The 20847-nt window shown below is 40.2% G+C and overlaps 1 protein-coding gene across 1 annotated transcript in view; it reads left to right on the top strand.

The window, feature by feature from the left end:
• Window positions 1–39: 39 nt before the first annotated feature.
• The window catches only part of LOC134189912 (sister chromatid cohesion protein PDS5 homolog B-A-like), a 25543-nt gene continuing 4735 nt past the window's right edge, over window positions 40–20847 (top strand). The window contains exons 1-7 of the mRNA XM_062658310.1: window positions 40–166; window positions 227–436; window positions 6221–6307; window positions 9925–10019; window positions 13846–13969; window positions 14082–14162; window positions 20669–20824. Coding sequence (XP_062514294.1) covers window positions 89–166; window positions 227–436; window positions 6221–6307; window positions 9925–10019; window positions 13846–13969; window positions 14082–14162; window positions 20669–20824 — 831 coding nt within the window. The 5' untranslated portion in view covers window positions 40–88. The remainder of the gene's footprint in view (window positions 167–226; window positions 437–6220; window positions 6308–9924; window positions 10020–13845; window positions 13970–14081; window positions 14163–20668; window positions 20825–20847) is intronic.

Below are 20847 nucleotides of genomic sequence, written 5' to 3'. Positions count from 1 at the left end.
TGGCGGTATTTAATGTCATTGATAGCAATGATACGCTTTCTGTGCTGCTTGTGAAACCGCAGTAGGCATACAGAAGTTCAACTGTGAAATGTCAGCTGAGTTAGCTAAAATTAAAGTCCCTAGTTTGGCTGGTCGTCTGGAGCAGGGCAAGCTGGTCAAGTTGAAGGTGACCGTCAGCTGAAAATTCCTGCAGTTTCCTACGCTAGCTAGTCTTGTGGAATTTCAGAAAGTGTTTGAAGATCTGAGAAAAGTTGAGGACGGCAAGGCGACAGTTTTTGAAAACACCGATCTCGTTAAATTTGCGATTGAGCTTGCGAGACCGGATATTCTCCAGCACCAAGATGTTAGTGTGCAGTGGTTGGCCGCTGCTTGCTCTCTTCAAGTTTTTAGAGTCTTTTATCCAGAGGTCCCATATTGTGACCCTCAAATGATAAAGGTACGTAGCTACAAATTTTGTAAAGTTGTCTGTTGATTTTGTTTGTGTGTTTGTATGGCTGTATGTCGTTTGCACCAGATTCCTGTGTGTGATGCAAATTTATAGTTGTTATTTTTATTTGTTATTATTAATTTGTCGTGCTCAACCAGATCAGTCTGGTTTGTAAAGTCTATTACAAGTACCGGAAGCAAACCCTGCTTCAGAAGTACTTAGACCATCACGGCTGTCTAGAAAGAAGACATGACTTTATGAAGGATCCGAGTAGATCCCAGAAGCACTGTTTTCTGTTAGTGCTGCAGGTTGCGATGACCTGGAATAATGTCCAGCCACCGTGCAATATCTGCGTGCACTGTGCCCAAAGCTCCCAAGACCACCGGAACCACCAGTGTTCGACAATGCCACATGCGGCTTATCTCCACTCACAAGTCGCTGTACTTCGCCAACTTCTCAGCATGTTCCTTGCCAATGTTGCCATCAGCAGGGCAGCTGATATCAATAAGAAGACAAGTGTTTGTCTTCCTATTTCTGAGACAGATGTCTGGACAATTGGCTTTGATCTTCCTGGCAGTGGGGATGGTGGTATTCCACATCATAGTAATGTCATCCGTCTCCACAAGCCTATCAGGATGATGCCAGTACCATCTGCTCTCCACTGAAACCCCAAAATGACGACAACCATCCCAGTGAATGATGGAGGTCACCTGATCGTGTCGATCAGTGTAGTCTGTCGGTGCCAAAGCACTACAGCCTGCCACAATGTGGTCGACTGTTTCCAGGCCTACACTGCACATGCGGCAAGTAGGACTGACATCACGATGTAGAATCTTGCGCTCATAGTACCGAGTCCGAAGAGCTTGGTCTTGAGCAGCAACAACCAGTCTCTCAGTTGCAGCAGGAAGATTCGCTGCCTTTAGCCATCCGTAGGTCTCTTTCATGTCCACAGGCGGTTGCTCAGTGAGACAACGATACTGCCTGTGCATAGGCTTCCCGCTCCAGGACCGCACACGAAGAGAACTGCAACACGTATGGTAATGTCTTGCATCTGTTTCAGGCGCTTGCTCAAAGCCACCTTCAACCGAGATGGATGCATTCCTGTGTAAGTTCTGCGACTTGTTGTCCAAAGACATTGTGTCGCTATGCCCCTCCATAATGGGCAAGTGGGGTCTTTACCCTCATCTGGGCGCCCACCAACCCGGCAGGTGAGCCCAGCGGGGTACATGTTTCCGTGTAGTCCATACGGCGATCAATGACTAGCCAATTCGATATAGATTGCAGGCATTACGGTGACCGCGAACTCATTTATTATTATTATTATTATTATTACATACATATGTCATGTAACAAACAGGGTTATACGGCCAGTAGTACAACCAAGACTTGACAAAAATGCTAGTGTATGTTAGGGGGCCTGTTTTGGACTGACTACACCAGCTACCCAAGGATGACCTCTGTTGTAATTGCTTCCTGTTGTAAAAGTATATCATACTATTCCGGTTACCCTAGTAGAAATGTTTCTGTTGCCATTGTTTGTATGTATTGTTTGCTCCAAGTTGGGGTGTAACAAATCTAAACGTGATTGTAACTTGCGACCCATTAATAATTCTGCAGGCGATATTCCTGTTGTGGAATGCAGTGTAATCCGGTAGTTGAAGAACACTTGTGTCAAGCAATATGTCAATGTTCCTTGTTTTGCTAGAGACAGTCCTTCTTCAATACTTGTACTGCTCTTTCCGCCAGCCTATTACTTGATGGGTGATACGGTGCCTTTTTAATGTAATGTGGACAAAATTGGTAAACTCGTGACTGGTGAACAGTGACCAATTGTCTGATACCAGTTCAAAAATTCCATGAGTTGAGAAATTTTTCTTAACTTTTCCACCGTAGTCTACGTCATCGCTGATTCTACAGGTTCTACTTCAATCCACTTCGAGTGAGTGTCATTTAGTACAAGAAACATTTTTCCTAGCAAGGGTCCAGCGTAGCCCACGTGTACCCTCAACCACGGCTGATGGGGCCAAGACCAGGGATGCAATGGAGCTTTTGGTGGTGCATTCCTTGTTTCTTGACAACTAGAACAACTTTGGACCTTGCGTTCGATGTCCCCGTTCAGTCCAGGCCACCAGACTATTGTTCTGGCTAAGCCTTACATCCGTGCCACACCAGGATGACAAGCATGTTACTCCTCCGAAACTTGTTGTTGCCCTTGTGGTGGTACGATCACTTTGTACCCCATTACATGCATCCCTTTTCTGTAGATAATTCACTTGCTCTTCACCAGTAAGGAGTCAATGCTTCTATTAGTAGTTTATTGGGCCAACCATGGTTGACATAATATTGTACTGTAGACAGTATCGGGTCTTGTTTTGTCCATCTTCCAACATCTTTTGCTGCCAATACTGGTGACGATTCCAGTTGCTGTAAGAATTGAATTGTCTCTGGTTGTTTTTCCTCAATTGTTGACGATAGTAAGGGTAATCGACTGCAGGCATATTCATTACCGATATGGCCTGGCTTGTATTGCAACTTATAACTGTAACCTGATAGGATCATTCTTGCTGATGCCATTGGCGGAAGAGGCGTATTTCCCCCCAACAATCCTACCAGTGAGTGGTTTATGATCTGAGACTAGCACAAACTCTCTACCAAACAGATATTTGTGAAACCTTTGTAGACCAAGAATTACTGCCAATGCTTCTCTTTCCACTTATGCATAGTTCCTCTCTGCTTTTGTCAATGTTCTCGATGCAAATGCTACTGGATGTTCTTTTCCATCCTTCCCTCTTTGAGCCAATACAGCACCTAAACCATACAACGAAGCATCACAGGTTTGCGATGAACTCTTGGTGTGGATTGAAGTGTTCTAACACTTTGGCTGACACTACTAGTTGTTTTGATTGGCGATAATCTCATTGTTGTTCACATGACCAGTTCCAATTTACTATTCATAACAATTTATGTAGTGGAGCTAGAACTGTTGAGAATTTACCGTATTGTGTGGGTGCTTCCGTTATTGCTTGAATTCGTCCCTTGCCCTGATGTAACCCCATGTCAATGACATGTCCCAAATACACTACTTCAGATTGCATGAACCGACATTTGTCTTTATTCAGCCTTAGTCCAGCCTCTTCCAACTTTATCAACACCTTACCTAAGACAAATTCTCTTTGTTCGTTTCTCCCTGTAATTAATATGTCATCTAAGGAGACCACTACTCCTGAAATTGCTCCTCAGACCCACCACCCACCCTCCTGCTTTGTGTTACACAAATATTGAAGACACATGTACCAGTACATTGAATATTGCAGTATTTAATAAGTTTTAATAGTCTACACGACATCTACACTTGATCGTCAACAGGTGCCCAATAATCATCTTTGACATGGCGCTTTTATTAAATGCAGCAGGTCATCAAAGTACAATATTAATTACTATGGGAAAAGCAATACAGCAATATAATATGTGCATACCAATAAAATTTACTGATATCTTTGTTCATATCAGACTATGACACTTGTACGTAGCTCCAAGTTCATATCTCCGTAATTCCGACTGAAAGGAAAGCCGCTTCTTGGAAATTCTGTCCAACTCTAACACAAATGTATTCTGTCCCATTACATCCTCAGTGAAAAATTCATCAACATGTACTGCAAGCTTTGAACAAAATAAACAAATGCTCACTGAAACCAACTCGTTACCTGAAGTAGAGTGTGCTTCATTTGGACAGAGCCAGCATCTGCTACAGCTGTGTTTTTGCTTTGTTCCTTCACAGTCGTCATAAACCAACTGCTGCCAATTGTCATTTTCTCTCTTGATTGTATGGGATCAGCTCTCTGCAGCAGCTGAGCTCTCGCTTCTGTGTTCTTAGAACAAGTTACAGTCCACTTCCGCTGTGCTTCCGTGAAAAAGGAAGTCCTGTCGCTAGATTTAGGCAGTTTTCAAAGCGTTTCAATAACTGCATAATATCCAGCGTCTTTATCAGGATCGACCAATCCTTTAAAGAAGCGTCTCTTGCCAAGAGAAGTCCCAAACAACATTGGCTGTACAGCCATTTTCTCGACATGTGGTTGACATGCGGTTGACACATGGTTAGCTATATGCGCAAACTGTTTTTATCAGTTTTTATCAGTCTTCATAGGCTTCTCTTTTCCTTTGTGTAATGCATGACAATTGCACTAGTCCGCTCAACCTCATTTGTATCTGACTGCGCCTTGTCATAGCCGATTTTATATGTACCTCTACCACTTCCATCTTTCTGAGCCATTTTTCTCACTGTGCAACAAACAGCCTTGGCATGCCCAATTTTGCCACAACCAAAACATTTGACATCCTTGAACCAGCACTTGAACTGTTTGTGTCACTGTTTACCACAGCAATAACAACAACCGGGTATGTTGTCAGTTGGTCTGTTACTTGCTTTGGGTACTCGTTGCTTTTGTAATTGGTGTACGGATTCTCCTTCTGGGTTGCCAGGCATACTCATTGCTTCCTTCTGTAAGCAATGAGTATTGCAAGCTCTGCCGTATTCTTTTTGACTGTTTGTTGTGCAATCGCTAATTTATACGCCCTCTTGAATGTCAGCTCTTTTTCTGCCTACAGCCGTCGCTGTTATATGGTCATTCATTATTCCTACAACTAGTCTGTCTCGTAGCATATCACTAAGTAGCGCCCCAAATTTGCAATGTTCACTGAGTCGCTGCAGTTCTGCTGTGAATTTAGCGACTGACTCACCTTCTTGCGATCGACTGTTAAATCTAAATCGTTGTACTATTACTGATGGCTTCGGGTCGAAATGTTCTGTCACGATTGTAGTATTTTTTCGACTGACTTCTCGTTAGGCTTCGTGGAGCCACTAGACTTTGTAGAGTTCGATAGGTGCGAGCTCTAGTCAAGCTTAATAGAATAGCTCTTTGTCTATTAGCGTCGTCTATGCCATTCGCTGCAAAGTATTGTTCTAACCTCTCTGCGTAAAGTAGCCATTCCTCCTTTGATTCGTCAAACTCTGCTATTTGTCTGAATACTGCCGTCATCCTCATCACTAGATGTCACAAGTAACTGCGTCCTTAGCACGCGCTCAGTCGGTCTGGCTGTTAACTCAAGTCGATCTATTTTGAGAATGACTGGCTAGTCAGAAATGCCGGTCCATGACTAATATGTGACACATTACAAGTTCTCGTATGTATATACTACACTTACTAGCTAGTACAGTAGTACTATAAAGTTTAATGATTGAACAGTATCCTTATTTGATTGTGTTGTGTTACCAGCTCTAGTACTGTAGAACTACTAGTATTCTATAAAGATTGAACAGTATTCTTATACGGGACTTTGCGCAGGTATGTCACGTGAGGACTGGGCCATGTCTTTGTAAATTTCGCGTGGTGTTTATTTTGTGAAAATGTGTCAGCTACGAAAGTAGCAAAAATTTTAATTACGCGAAGATTTCTACGTTTACAGTGTCTGTTGTTAAATGGAATGCAGTAGTTGTTAGTCTCATCAGTGTATACATTTGAGTTGGTGTTATGGGTAAACTTAAGTTGGTTTTGTATAAGGGTTAGTTGTGGTGTTCTGTTGTCAACTCATTGTTGATTTTATTGCCAAGGAAGGGTGGCATTGTGTTGTTAAATTATTATGTATAATGCTTAATTAGTTCTTAATGCCTTGGATGTCAAATTTAGCAATATACATATTTGGGTGGTTTCTCATATGATGGGTTAATTAATTTTTACCATAAGATTTAATTGATTGCTTTTAAAATACTTTAGCTTTAGCACCTTTTGTTTGTAGTTGGTGTTGGAGTTGTACTTGAGAAGGATGAAATCTCCACCAGCACCAGGTTCTCAGCAATTTTGGTATTACTATAACATCTTGGAGGTGAGATCATTTTGTAAGAATGATACATAGTTTTTAGTTGTATTGTTTACCTGATTATGCAGTTATTCTAACTTTCTTTTGATAGTACTTGTAAATTGTAATGTAGTTTTATTTATGATAACTCATTACAAGGAAGTGTCACTTTGAATTTATACATGTTCTATGTGGCAGATTTAAAGGTGCAGGGTCACGCTCGGACATGCGCACTGCATCCCTTTGAAAAGGGTGCACGTTTTCAAACACTCAGTAACTGCAAGGACTTAGACGCTCTAATTTGCACTGAAGGCAAAGCTGACTGAAGTCTCTCTATAGCCTGAATTGAAACGATCAAGACGTTGCAGCATGAGTTTGCGTTAGACCGTGACTCTGGTAGCTAAATTCTAGGCTTTTTAGATGTAGTTCTAGGAATTTTTCTTCTAAATCCTCAAACTGAGGTTGCTACACTGGAGTTTTGGTAAAATTCGAGCCAGATCGGGGTTCCTTACGCTCTGCACGTGACCAGAACACACACACGTCACGTTTCCATATGTGGCATCTGCTGTAGTCACGTTTTTCTCTCAGAGTAACGAGCGCACTCAGTTTATAGTGAGCACCAAAAATTTGTATTGTACAATTCACAGTGAGCATCAATAATTTGTATTGTTTCAAACCTTACACTGCTGCCGTGCTCGTCAATTGACACCTAAGTAGCCAGTTTTGCAGTAGTTTCATCTAATGACCTTTGCGCATGCAAAGAGCTTACTGGCGATCGAAACTGATTTTCTTGCCAGGACACTTGAACATATGTTATGTACAATAGCTATGACGCAAAAGCTACCTCACTTGAGATTGGCTCAAGTGCGCATGTCCAACCGTGACCCTGTACCTTAAATTTCATTGCTCTTATTGTAAAAAATAGTGCTAAATATATGATACATCTTAGGTACATTTGATTAGATATCTTTCTCATTTGATTTGATAATCACATCGTCCAGATTTGAGTTGACCGACCACAAAGCTGGTTTGACAAGCTACAAATTTGATGTAATCTTAGTATGATAATTTTGATTTGACACATTGTAAATTTGATTTCACAGATTACAAACTTGATCTTTCAAACAGTAGAACCTTTCTAAGCTGAACAGCCCCGTGCCAAGCCCTGTTCGGATTAGTGGAGTTGTTCAGACTGCCAAGAAATGCCAGTATGTGTAGCTTTGGAGGTCCAGATCTTGCCTCAGACACTCAGACCTCTGGTGCATTTACGTATATCTTTACAGTATGTCATGTTTGTGGTGAAAGGGAAGTCGAACAAAAATCAACTTAAACTTTTATGAGTAGATCTTACAAAGGCAAATTGATTGGTATAAGTTACTTCATTATCTTTGCTTTTGTAAGCGAGAACGAGCGATGTTTCTGTGATGTGCAACGCCTATGTACTGGCTTCCTGGTGAATTAAGCTCCACTCACTGCAAATGAATCAGTGCTTTTACAGACGACTGCTACGGATATATCGAGAATGCCAAATGTGAATGCGAAGATATTATGACGATCTGCCATCTTGCTGTCGGTGATTCTCTCTAAAGTAAAATGGTGTTGGTAGAGCTGTATTTTCATCAGACTTTCAAGCAGAATTCCTCATTACTACGGCTTACCTAGAGACCTCAATTTTCCTTGAGTATTTGTTTATCTTTGTTCTTTTAATATCCGAAGAGAAACGTTCAGTGCGCTGTCCTTAATATTCAAAGAGAAACATTCAGTGCGACATCCAGCGTGTGCAACAGAAGGCGATCTTATTTTTATATCCGTGATTGTAACCTTTTACCAATCAGTGGCAAAAGAAATGAGCAGACCAGATGTGAAAATAAGAACGTCTTCTGCTGCACACACTAGACAGCTCACTGAATACTTCTCTGATATTAAAAGAACAAGGATATAAACAATTACACAAGGAAAAGCACGTTCTCTAGGTAAGCCGTAGTAATGAGGAATTCTGCTAGAAAGTCTGACGGAAAAACAGCTCTACCAACACCATTTTACTTTAGAGGGGAACCACTGACGGCAAGGAGGCAGGTCTTCATAATATCTTTGCATTCACATCTGGCAGTCTCGATATATCCGTAGTAATCATTTGTAAACTCATTGATTCATTTGCAGTGGGTGGAGCTTAATCCACCAGGAAGCAGAGAGCTGGCACGTGGGCGTTGCACATCACAGAAACATTGCTCATTCTCGTTTATGAAAGCGAAGCTAACAGAGTAACTTATTGATTGATTTTTCTTTGTAAGATCTACTCATACAAGTTAAGTTTATTTTGTTGGACTTTTCCTTTGAGGACACCGCTGCAACGACTACATGTACTTCTAAATATTGTGACAGTCAGGATTAAAATAGTCAGATATGCACATTTGCTGAAAACTAGATAACTGCAACCCATATCAGGCTGCCTAATAGGATCTGGGTACACAAGGCAGGGCAGGACTCCAAAGGTATTTCTGATTAGTGAAAATTCAGATTAGCAAGTTTTGGATTAGCGAGGTTTGACTGTACTACGGATTTGATTGATGTCTTGTGAATTTGATCTGACTGACTACAAACTACTTCGGTGTGACAAAATATGAATTTAACGTGGCAAGTGACAATTTTGACGTGTAAATGGTATAGTAACTTACATACAAGTTGTAATGAAGACAAAGTGAAGAGTTCTACTTTACAGAAGGAAGTTTTGCACTAAGTGAGTAAGATGTTTGTAAAGTTACTCAGAATATGTAAGATAATAGTTATTGTCGACAAACATGGCGTTAATGCTTTAGGGTCTGCACTCTGACTATGGCTGCTTGAAATGTCCACAAGTACTGTGGAACTGGAGATTAACTAAATAGACTAAAATCAATACTCAAGAAGTGAAGATGTCTGATTGAGTCAATGATCATTGTAAAGTCTACTGAATAGGAACTTTACACAGAACAGAGAAATCTTGGTCAACGGACAAGCGAATGTATCTCTTTATTTATAGCCACTGCAAACAGCTTTAGTACTGTCAGACAGCAATTCACGTGTCTAATATGTCACTAGAGTTATTTACTGGGTGTTGAATTGAGAAAGTAGTGTTGGCTGGATTGCCATGTTTATCATGATTGTTCCTGTGGCTTAGATGGGTTTGGTGATCCAGAAAGGATTTTGTGGTCTGTTTATTGTAGTTACCACCATGATTGTGACCAATGAAACAGTTCTTGTAATGTTTCAGTCTTTTTAGTGTACCAGCAACTCGTGTACGTTTAGTGAGCTTATTCATCCACTCAGTGCATGTGGTTATAGTACTTACAGCAATCACTCTTGAAGTACTTACATGTTTGAAGGTCATATGAATGGATTTGCAGCCAAACATGTGAAGTGTGTGTCAATTGGAATTTACGCATTTACTGAAATACATTGAATATATATGTATATTGTAATAGTAAAGTACTCAAGTAACTCATTTTAGAGTACTAGCAGGTCAGAAAAATGACAAACAGGACTGAAGTATGCTTAGGTAATAGACACTCTAATAAGAGTGCCATGTGACTTGCCCATGGTAAAATTTTGTTTCACATGGCTACGTGTTTATTTCTTCTTGTGTTATCTTGCTTGTCTATTGTTAGGTTGCTTCATCAATCAAGGTGTTTGGTCTTTGCCATAATTATGATCTTGTGGACATAGGCAAGCAGGTCATTAGAACTTGCATCAATACTGTCAGGTAATAGTAGTGGTGATGTTAAATACTTACGTTTAGAAACACGTTTGCATATCACCAATGCGGTAGCGTTGGTATGTAGGGTTGAGTTTGTGTTCAGTTCTTTTGTAAGGGCAGGTAGCAGCATCAACTGTTTATGCTGCAAAGCTGATTTCTATGCCAAACCTCTACGCTTGCAAAGGATCATTTCCATGAGTACTCAAATTTGTCATTGCAGTGCATGGTCCTCTCTCGAGGGACTGACCCCGCGTAAATTTTCTCGATGACGTGAATGCTACACCTTCCAGTTTATTCGAATACACGCCCACACCAGTCCCATGTAGACTGTACATGTCGTTGCCATTTCGTAACGCTTCCAGCGATCGAAGAGTTTAGGCTGATTGCAGCCGCTCTTCTACCGCTAGCGTTTCTCTCTAACTTCTGATTACATTAGCACCAAATCCAACTTACACGTTCCCTGCACCGAGCGCTACACGGGGAGTGTGTCGATTTCTACCGTCAATGTTCACCTCGCCAACACCGTGTACTGCACATCTGCTCGCACATTCCGTTACTAGCGAAATGGCGGCGTTTGTTGCCTCGCAATGAAAGAATGCATCTACTGCGCATGTTTACTCTCAGAACGGAAGCGGTTTGAATCCGGGTGTACGTGTAGATTTAGAATTGTTGTGAAGTTCTCTGGAGGTAAAATCTGTTTGAATCTTTCGAGCTAAGATAAGTGATTCCTTGCTGGATTTATTGCTGTCTAGAAACACGTTTCTGGCTTCTTCTCTCTTCTACTTGCAAGCATTGACGTCAGTTCTAACAACAAAGTGCAACTAGGTGGACCCAGTGTAGTCCTCAAACATCCCAATAGAAGAACTGTAGTAAGAATACGTGGTAATGGCAATTGTCTGTTTCATTCTCTGTTGCATGTTATCACAGGGTCTCAAGACCAACATTTGGCAATTTGCCATTCCATAGTAGCCCATATGAGACTCATTTCTCATTTCCTAGCTGCTCACACTAGAAATCACGGTGACTCCAATCCAGTAAATGCTATTGACACTTACATTAGTTCGGTGGGAATGGAAAACGAAGGAACTTGGGGAACTGATGTGGAAATACTTGCAGCTGCTCACTTGTTACAGACTAGCATATTCTGATATGTGGATTATTGTAGCTGTACAGCTAGGTCATCAGAATGTAAGTGTCCTCCACCTATTTGGCAAAGACACAGCCCTAGTACTATTGATATGTCATTCACTGATAACATTACATCACAGGCTGTTTATCTCCATAATCCTATCAACCACTATGAGGTGGTTCATGCTATAGTGAAGTGAATTGACCAAGTAAAAATTGACACAATCATATCTTTTCTTTCTTTCCATTCCATGTGTAAGAACCAGCAAGAATTAGGCTGATGATTATGACCTAGCAGTCATGTTTGCATGATCTGTCAAGGTATTCTATATTATGATGTCCAACAGCCATGCTGGTTTAGATATAGTCAATCTTCTTTTATTTCATAATAGTAATACAAACAAATTTTCTTTCAATAATAAATACTAGTTCACATTTATGTTTCTCTTTTAGCTAATACCAAGATTGTTGTTCACACCAATAAGGCAAATGATTAATTGTGTTGCAGTTAAGTCACAAGTAATGATTGCATGACTTTCATGTACATTAGCGATGTGCTAGCTCCTGCTATAACTATAAGTATATTGATCTGAGGTCAACTATCTGTTCTTTCAATATATTTCTTTACTTTCTTAAAAGAAGTTTAAAAAATAATGCAAATAAAGTACGAAAACATTTTGAAAAAATGAGAAAGGTGTAGGGTTGTCGTACGAAAAAGAATAGAAACAAGACCGTGTAGGGTGTGCTGTGACATCGTTCATGAATTCACTCAGAATGAGCAATAAATACATCATCCCTACATTGCACTATTTTCTAGACACTATGTGTTTATACTCTAGAAGATGCAATGTAGGGATGATGTATTGCTCATTCTGAGTAAATTCATGAAAGATGTCACGGCAACCTTACATCTTTCTCATTTTTTCAAAATGTTTTTTGTACTTTATCGATATATAGTTTTGGCTGCTGGTACATAAGTACTTATGTGATTTTCTAAAGTTTGTTATGCTGTGGTGTGCATGCACTGGTGGGGGCATACGGTAGTCTGCTCGTGTGGTGTAGTGTGGTGTGGTGTGGTGTGGTGTGGTGTGTGTGTGTGTGTGTGTGTGTGTGTGTGTGTGTGTGTGTGTGTGTGTGTGTGTGTGTGTGTGAATGATTTTAAATACTTGGGTTTTATAACTGAACGTTAAGGAGTTGATATTCACATAGAAGAAAGGGTCGGAAGAGCCTTTAAAGCCTTTGGAATTCTGCGATCCTCTAGTTTTATGAACAGAAATCTGATGATTGAAACAAAGACTTTCCAACTGCTGTATATATCATCAACATAAATATAGAACAACATTCAGAATAGTACACTCTTCTGTCTTAGCCCATTTCGGACTGTGAATGTCTCTGACAACCTATTATTCCAATCCAACTCACACTTTGTACATTGTTGTCCACTGAGTTGGAAAGACTCACGACATCATTGCTATTATGCAAAACTTGTATTTATAATGGTTTGTGCAATATTTACATCTCTTTGCATTTCCATTGGACATGTTTCTATTTAAGTTTAGTTGAAATAGAATCACTTGCTTGTCAGGTGCCATGACATCAGAGTTTGTGCTCAGGTCACGCAGGGAAAGGGTTTACTGCTACTTGAGACAAGGCATAAGATCAGGTTTGTTTGCAGATACTGAGTTTAGGATCATCACTGATAACCAGGGTACTGTAGTCGTGGTCATTGGCGTCTCTACTTTGCAGAAACCTTTGTGACGTTTGCACTGCCAGCTGATCAATGAAAAAGCATATTGACAAGGACTATAATGCTATTTGAGATGCAGTCGTTTGCAGTTATACTTGTTTTTCGTTATGCACTTTTCGTATGGACATGTTAAAGCCAATGCGTTTGACTCTTAGTGAGGATAGCCAAGAATGTGGTTGGGTAGTTGAAGTGAAGTTGTAGAAAGCATCTAGAAATTTATTATCAGAGTAGCATCCTGTTTAGTAAATGCTTAATATTGGTGTGTGGAAGACGCTTTGTTTTGTTGACTTAGAAACTGCAACATCACAGTTTATCAAAGGCAGTCATTTTAGAATCAGTGAAGTAGGTGGAGACTTAGAGCGTGTTCACACCAACATCTAGACTAACGATGATTAGGCTAACTGTGATTAGGCCAACATTAGCGCAAGCGTGTTCATACCACTAACTATGATTAGTAAGTCACGTGGGTGAATGTAATTAGCCTCGACAGTGTTCATCCGTCATATCTGGCAAGAATTTGTGTGAATTGTCTTGAATCCATTGCTTTATGTTTGAAGAAGGAAACAGTTTGTTTGCTTTCTCTGGCAGCTCCTTCAGAAACGGCAGGAAGTTGTCACAGGCACGGAGGACACATCTGAGTGCGCTTCCGTACATGTCGCCATGTTGTTGCTGCATTTGTACGTTTAAACATACAACACACATCAGAAACATCGACGGCATGCTCTTCTTGTACTGCCTCACGTACCAAAGTCACGTGCAACCACTAACGCCACTAATGCAGTTGTATTGCTACTCTGTATGACTTTAGAATGGCATTAGAATGGCGTTACACTAATCATGATTAGGCCTGGTGTGAACATGCTCTTAGACCTGAAACTAATGCCATTTAGTTTTGCCATGGCATATAATTTAGGTAATAGATGGAATGACTTGTGTACTTAGTATATGTGTATGTAGTGTGGTTCAGAACAAACCAAAGGCTGTCAGCTCAATGGTGAAGATTATTGAACATTACCTCTCAAGTGCTGAAACCATATCTAGAGACATTCTTGATATGGTGCTAATGCCTCTGGTTAATCAGGTCAGAGATGTTTTCATGTTTTCATTCATGAACTTGCATTATGTTGTCAGTTTTTCTGCATTTTTCGTATGTACATAATTAATGATTTTGATTTTACACTTGTGAATTGTAGTCAAAGAACCCTGCTGCATATGAACTGTGTAGAGAGCTATGGATGACGGCATCAGCAGATCTTGAACCATTCTTGCAATCAGTAGGTGTTATAATTATGGTGTAATTATTGAGTGTGAGTGTAACTGTTGCCTTAATTGTACCTTAATTGTACCTTAAATGTGATTGCCATTTCCGTAACTAGTATTATTATCATGCTCAGCCAGATTTTTGAGGTCTTATCATCATATTGTTGTGCTCCACCAGATTTATTTGATTTGTAAGGTCTATACTAAGCACTGGAAGCAAACTCTGCTTCTAGGTTCTTAGATCTTGTCTATTTAGACAGATGACACGAGTTTACATACGTAAGAATAATACTAATGATAGTAAATAAAATAGTGTAATATGTATTTGTTTCTATTGTCCAGTGTTGTAACTGTTTTCACTTTGTGTAATATAGTAATGGCAGTGTATTGCCACCTTTGTTTGTATATTTCAGTTCTACTTAAAGCAAAAATGGTTTTTCGTTGACCCCATTCCCCGGTGATAGACTAAAGTCAGTAAATTTATGGAACACACTACTTCAGGCAGTGGCGTAGCCAGTTTTGTAGATTAAGGGGTACAGTGCAAGTATAACAGTGCCACTTTAAGATAGTTGCAGAACTCATCAGAAACCAAGGATTTATTACCTTTTTTTTGAGCTTCGAACATTTAACAATTAAGTTAATTAATGAAGAGGTGAACATGCTATTTTTCTTTCTAAGCTTTAGCCTTGTAGCTTTTATATCTGCGAAAATGTCACCTGCAACTCCACCACTTAGATCATTTTCTGACAATGCTTTTTAATGGCTAAATTAGCTAAAGGCATAAATAACATTCAGCATGTGTCTGCAGTAGAAATGCTCACATGTAGGCAGGTCAGATAATTTCTTTAACACTACGTTTAGCACTTTACACTGACAAGACAAATGGTGACCAGCCAGCCTGTTCGAGTAGTTTAGCCAGCCTGTTCGAGTAGTCTAGCCAGCCTGTTCGAGTAGTCCAGCCAGCCTGTTTGAGTAGTCCAGCAAGGTGTGAATTTTTGAGCAAGGCTGCAAGCATTTTACACTGTTACTCTACGAACAGGCAAGATAGGTGTGGTTTATTATCACATAGTTATCACGTGTCCTAAACGTGATGTAAATGGACACCAGGGGAATTGCTTTGCGTGTGCTCTTGTCTTAAAACGGTATGATTGAGTGTGGTAGGCAAAGTCACTCAAGAGACTGCAGCTGACACTCAAGAGAGTTATTTTGGAATCGCTTGTCAGTCTAGAAAATATGGGTTTGTTGTAGCGACATTCCTCCAGCTAACTTTTGATGGTTTTGTCTCCCACAATGAAAGAGGCATAGCAATTTGTTGTCAGACCATGCCATATTCGGGAGTCAGCTGCGCATGCTTTGTCGATATATATAACCGTGCCATCTAGCCTAGTTGCATTTGCACTAGTCTACTCGACGGGACCAGGCCACACTGATCCAGCTCACTCAAATTGAATGGACTGAGCCAGCTTACTATCGTTATTCCCATTTTGGCCCGGTTATGTTTACATTGGCACGTTTGACCGCGCAGCACTGAGCTGGCACGGCCCGGCCCGGTTGAACGTGCCAGTGTAAACGTGGTATAAGTTGCATGCAGAATTAGTTTGACTAGATATTGTACGCCATGCGCTGAGCAAGTTGCTATGCAAACAACAATGGCCTCAGCTGTTATGTTCTAGACTCTAATAGTTTGGAAAAGTGAATAAATGCATGTATCCATGGACGAGTGTTGTTGTACGTACAAATCATTATTATTTTATGACACACGCCACTGCTGGCTGTCAATTAACCCTTATTATCTCATGCGTTTTGTGCAATGGTATTTGTATATTTTTTAAAAAAATATGTCGTGCTCAACCATATCAGTCTGGTTTGTAAAGTCTATTACAAGTACCTTAATATACTAAAAAGTTAATAATACATAATAATATTTATTTATGAATAGCAATATCTTTAAATAGACTTGCCCTACATACACAGTGCAACACACATGATGCAAAATCAGATACATAGTACTATGTCATTAGGTTCATTACTAGCCAAACCAGTCTCTCTTTAAATTTATTTTATTAATGAATTAGGTGGCCATAACAATAATAATGTGTGGATGAGAGAAAGGGGTTCAGCACATCACTATCTGGAAGACGCTCCATCGTGAGTACTTTTTGTAGAGTGAAGATGGTTCTCTGGCCTGAGTTGTACGGCCGGAACAAGATTCTTGCCATCAACAAGGTTGCACTACCGGTTCTTACTTACGGTTGGTGTCATTCGTTAGAGGACCATGGACCTTCAGCAGCTTGATTGGCAGACCAGGAAACTTCTCTCTATGCACGGTACCCCTCTTCCTGTGGCAGACATTGATCGGCTGGACAGTCCGTTCTCTGAGGGCGGTCAAGGGTTACAACAGATTGAGTCAATGTATCAGCCTTGTATTGTGAGGCTTGACTGTTACCTTTGTAACAACTCTGATCCTTCGTGCAAATGGTACAGGAAGTATGATTCTAGTATGTCCTCTAGTTCGATTCAACGCATTGCTTATCAGTTTACTGCACAGCTGCAGGGGAGTCTGGCTAGAGACAACAAGTCGCAGAGCCTGCATGGAAGTGAGACCATCCTGTGTGATGGTGTCTTCAAGCTAGCACTTCAGATGGATGCGAAACATTTTTGCATTTGCAACAGTTTTCTTCATGTACAGTCCTGGGGAAGAAAGCCTAGGCACGGTCATTATTGCCGTCTCACTGAGAAACTGCCTGTGGACATGAAAGAGACCTATGGATGGCTGAAGTCATGGAATCTTCCTACTTCAACCGAGGGACTAGTTGTTGCTCAAGACTAAGCTCTACGGAGTCTGTATTGTGAGCGCGGCATTCTGCATCATGATGTCAGTCCCACTTGCCGCTTGTGCAGTGCATACCTGGAGACATTCGATCACATTGTGGCAGATTGTAGGGCCTTGGCACTGATGGACTACACTGATCGACACAATCAGGTGGCCTCCATTATCCACTTGGACATTTGTCGTCAGTTAGGATTTCTGTGGACAGCAGATGGTACCGGCATCATCGTGATAGGCTTGTAGAGATGGACGACATCACTATGACGTGAGATACAGGCATCCCTACTGCTAAGAAGATTGGTGCGAATCAACCTGACATCTGCTTCAGAAATAAGATGACAAACATTTGTGTTTTTGTTGATATTAGCTGTCCTGCTGATGGCAACATCGCCAGGAAACAGACTGAGACATTGGCAAAGTATAGCGACTTGTGGGTGGAGGTAGGCCACATGTGGCAGTGTTAGGCACAGTGCACACAGGTATTGCACAGTGGCTGGACATCATTCCAGGTCATCGCAACCTGCAGCACTTACAGGAAACAGTGCTTTATAGATCTAGTCACTTAAAAACGATGCTTCTTGGACCCAATTGGATCCTGTGTAAATTCTTGTCTTCTGTCTAGACAGCCATGATGGTCTAAGCACTTTTGAGGCAGTGTTTCCTTTTGTTGCTTACAAGAAAGAGACCTTACGAACCAGACTGATCTGGTTGAGCGTAACACACGTAGTAATAGTAACAATAAAGAGAAGCTTACTACTGTGTTGCGATTAAGATTCTTGACATCTGAAACGTCATATGAGGTAATCTCACTGCTAATGATGTCTATGTACTAACATTTAGAAGGTTGTGTTTGGCTGATCTGCTGTCATGAATGCCGAAAATAGCAGAATGAAAAATTGAAAAATTTATTTGATATCTTAACATCCTCATTATCTTATTAGTATTATGAATCAATTGATATCTGTTGCATGGCTGCTGCCAAAACAAATTTACATTTTATTGTTCCTTGAGATTTGATGTAGGGAAATCTGTTAAAAGCGATAAGTTGCCAGGCCATCTTTGAACACTGACAGGCAAAAGAAACATGTTGCAGGCTAGTGACGAGCTAGTGCAGGTGGATTGCCACATTTCTTGCGTGGCAAAAGAAATGGGATTCTTCTGCATATGCATATCAGGCTTTTTCATGGCATCATTGTGACCAGCTTTGTGAAAGAAGCAACGATTGCTGGAGACTTTTTGTGATCACAATAAAAAAGACAAGGCCAGTTGCCACACTGCAGATGTTGTTACCAAGCTCTTGGCTTCATTTGAGCAAGAGGTTGTTTCATACTTCTTATATTTACTGGAGATAACCCTTCGAAGTTAGTTTGAATCCACAAGCCTAAAACCACTATGGATTGGAGAATTACACAAGCTCAGTTCTTGTGTGGCTGAGTTATGTAGATATATTAACAAAATGCCCCGTTTGCTGCATTCTTAGCATTTCTTAAGTGATGACGTGTAATGAGGCTACTTTGAATAATGAAGTAGTGGTATTGCAAGAGACCTAATTTCTACAGAATTTAGCATTGGCTAGTCAGATTTATGGTAGGAGTGACTGGAAAGAATTCTTATGCCACATGTTACACCAGTGCCTTCTTGTTGCTATCTGTGATGTGGAAACAGTATGGAATCTAGGGCACTTGGGTGTGATGACCATATCTGGAGAAAAGGGTGGGTGCATCTTGACAGGTGGTAGTGATTTAGATCATGCAGCTCTCCAAGGGCAATATAGAAAAATGAATGGAAATAAGTACAAGAACATTTTAGAAAAATGAAGTAATGGGAGCAAGATAGGATTGTATGCACAGTGAGAGGAATGTAACACTTGAGACAGTATGAAAACAAGGTAGGGTTGTAGTACACATAGCTTCATGAATCCATAATACAGTCAGGTCTTGTTATTCTGACACCCGATAATCTGGTTTAAACAGGTTTCAAGTTTGTTTCTTGTAAATGTTAAGTGTAAACGCTGTAGTAAGGATTTCCAACACATTTGAAACCAGTTTAACTAAAACTCATCAGGAGGTGCTTTGAAACCACTTTGAATAGTGCATTAGATAAAGTGTAAGTGCTTCGGTGACTTGAAACCATATACTAGTAATTAAGTAGTGCCCACGCCGATAACAAAAATTATACTTACCAGATTGAGGTTGCTATAACTAGCTCACACTGTTACATCTTTTTTCTGTGGTGAGTTAGTCATGGCACTTTCAATCAGGTTAGTACATTTTTGAACCATTCACACTTGTTTGTTAGCTTTTTGCTGGCTTGTGTAGCTATTCTTCCTAAGTACGTTTTAATCTTTATTTTTATTAACTTTTTGCATGGAGAATATCACAACAAATCACATGTATGCATTGTAATGACAGATTGAGTTACTTTGGTAGTTTGTTTGTTAATTAATTATTCCTAGTACCTTCGGAAGTACTGTACTTGCTTACTGACAACTCTTAGCAGCTGCATTCGACTTTGGTACTATATGCAATCTAAACAAATAGCCGTTATAGCCGTTATATGTAAGAAAGTTCAACTATTATAGTACATCTGCGAGAGCTTATGAAGTTTGCTTTTGTCAGATGCATTCATTTTGAAGTGTAGCATTCTGGACAAGTTGTAGCATGTTTTATTAGATGCTGTAGCAGAGAGAAGTTACGCTAGCTTTGTTGTCTTATCTCAGCATCCATACGACTCCTCGCATGACTCATCACAAAATTTTTAGGATAACTGAGAACAAGGACTCATCACAAAACTTTTAGGATAACTGAGAACAAGGAAGTGGGTGCGAGTGTCAGCAGATGTACATGCAAGTGTCAGATGGTGGAGCATGCATAGCACTGCTCACACAAAAACGTGATAGCTGCATTTTCTAACTGATTGAGAAAATGCTTCTTCCCAGGGTACTTTATAGCAAAGAACTTTATCAGAGAAAGCAAGCAGAGTGAGAAAACTCATCTGAAGAAAGTTAGTTAGTCAGTCAAAACAAAATACTGTTTATTACAAATACATTTAAAAACTCAAACGATTTTAGGGGTTTAAACTTGACACACAGACACAGAACAGAAAGGCAGGAGAATTCAGCAATGCTCTTCGTTTTGCATTTTGCTTTTGAGCCAAGATAGAATGAGTGCCCAAATAAGCTTAGGCATTGACACCGCTAGTTGTTTCTAGACTATCCATTTCATGCTTTTGGAATGGTGATCGTTGCAGCACAGCTGTACTGTTATTGATATACCAGTAGTAATTAATGCTGCCACATGACTGTGTGGTTCTCTGTGTTTGATAGACACATAAATCGTTGGACTGATCATTGGGAAATTTGGTGTGAGAATTACGTTGGTTTAGGATGGAAACTTGGAAGCATTGGTAGTTGACAAGGCACAAAGATTTGGATGAGTTGAATAGTATTGTAGTATTGTATTACTTCAACGAGAAGTTACATACTTTATTTCTAAAGGTAAACGAAATTTGTTTCAGACGATTTTATTTACGTTAGTAATTAACAATTTATTGACAAGTCCTACATGTGCATTGTTTGACGGTGATAATTATATCTTGCTTGGTGTGTTATGTGGCTCCTTGATTCTGCAGCATGGAGATGCTCTTAACGATGATGGTTTGATTCACTATAAGTGTTTTTGTTTTGTTTAGCTGTATTCATCATCACTTGGTTTAAGTAATGGACCAAAGGAGGAAGAAGAACCTTGTCTTGCTATTCAGCACATAAATGATATTATACTGGAGTTACACAAAATTTCACCTGCAGTACTAAATACGATATTACCCCAGATGGAGTACAGACTCAAGGTACTTTGCTATGTGTAAGATGT

The sequence above is a fragment of the Corticium candelabrum genome, chromosome 14 (assembly GCF_963422355.1).
Source record: "Corticium candelabrum chromosome 14, ooCorCand1.1, whole genome shotgun sequence".
In the NCBI taxonomy this organism is placed as follows: domain Eukaryota; kingdom Metazoa; phylum Porifera; class Homoscleromorpha; order Homosclerophorida; family Plakinidae; genus Corticium; species Corticium candelabrum.
Note: the sequence above shows the minus strand (reverse complement) of the source record. Positions and strands in the feature narration are given on the sequence as shown.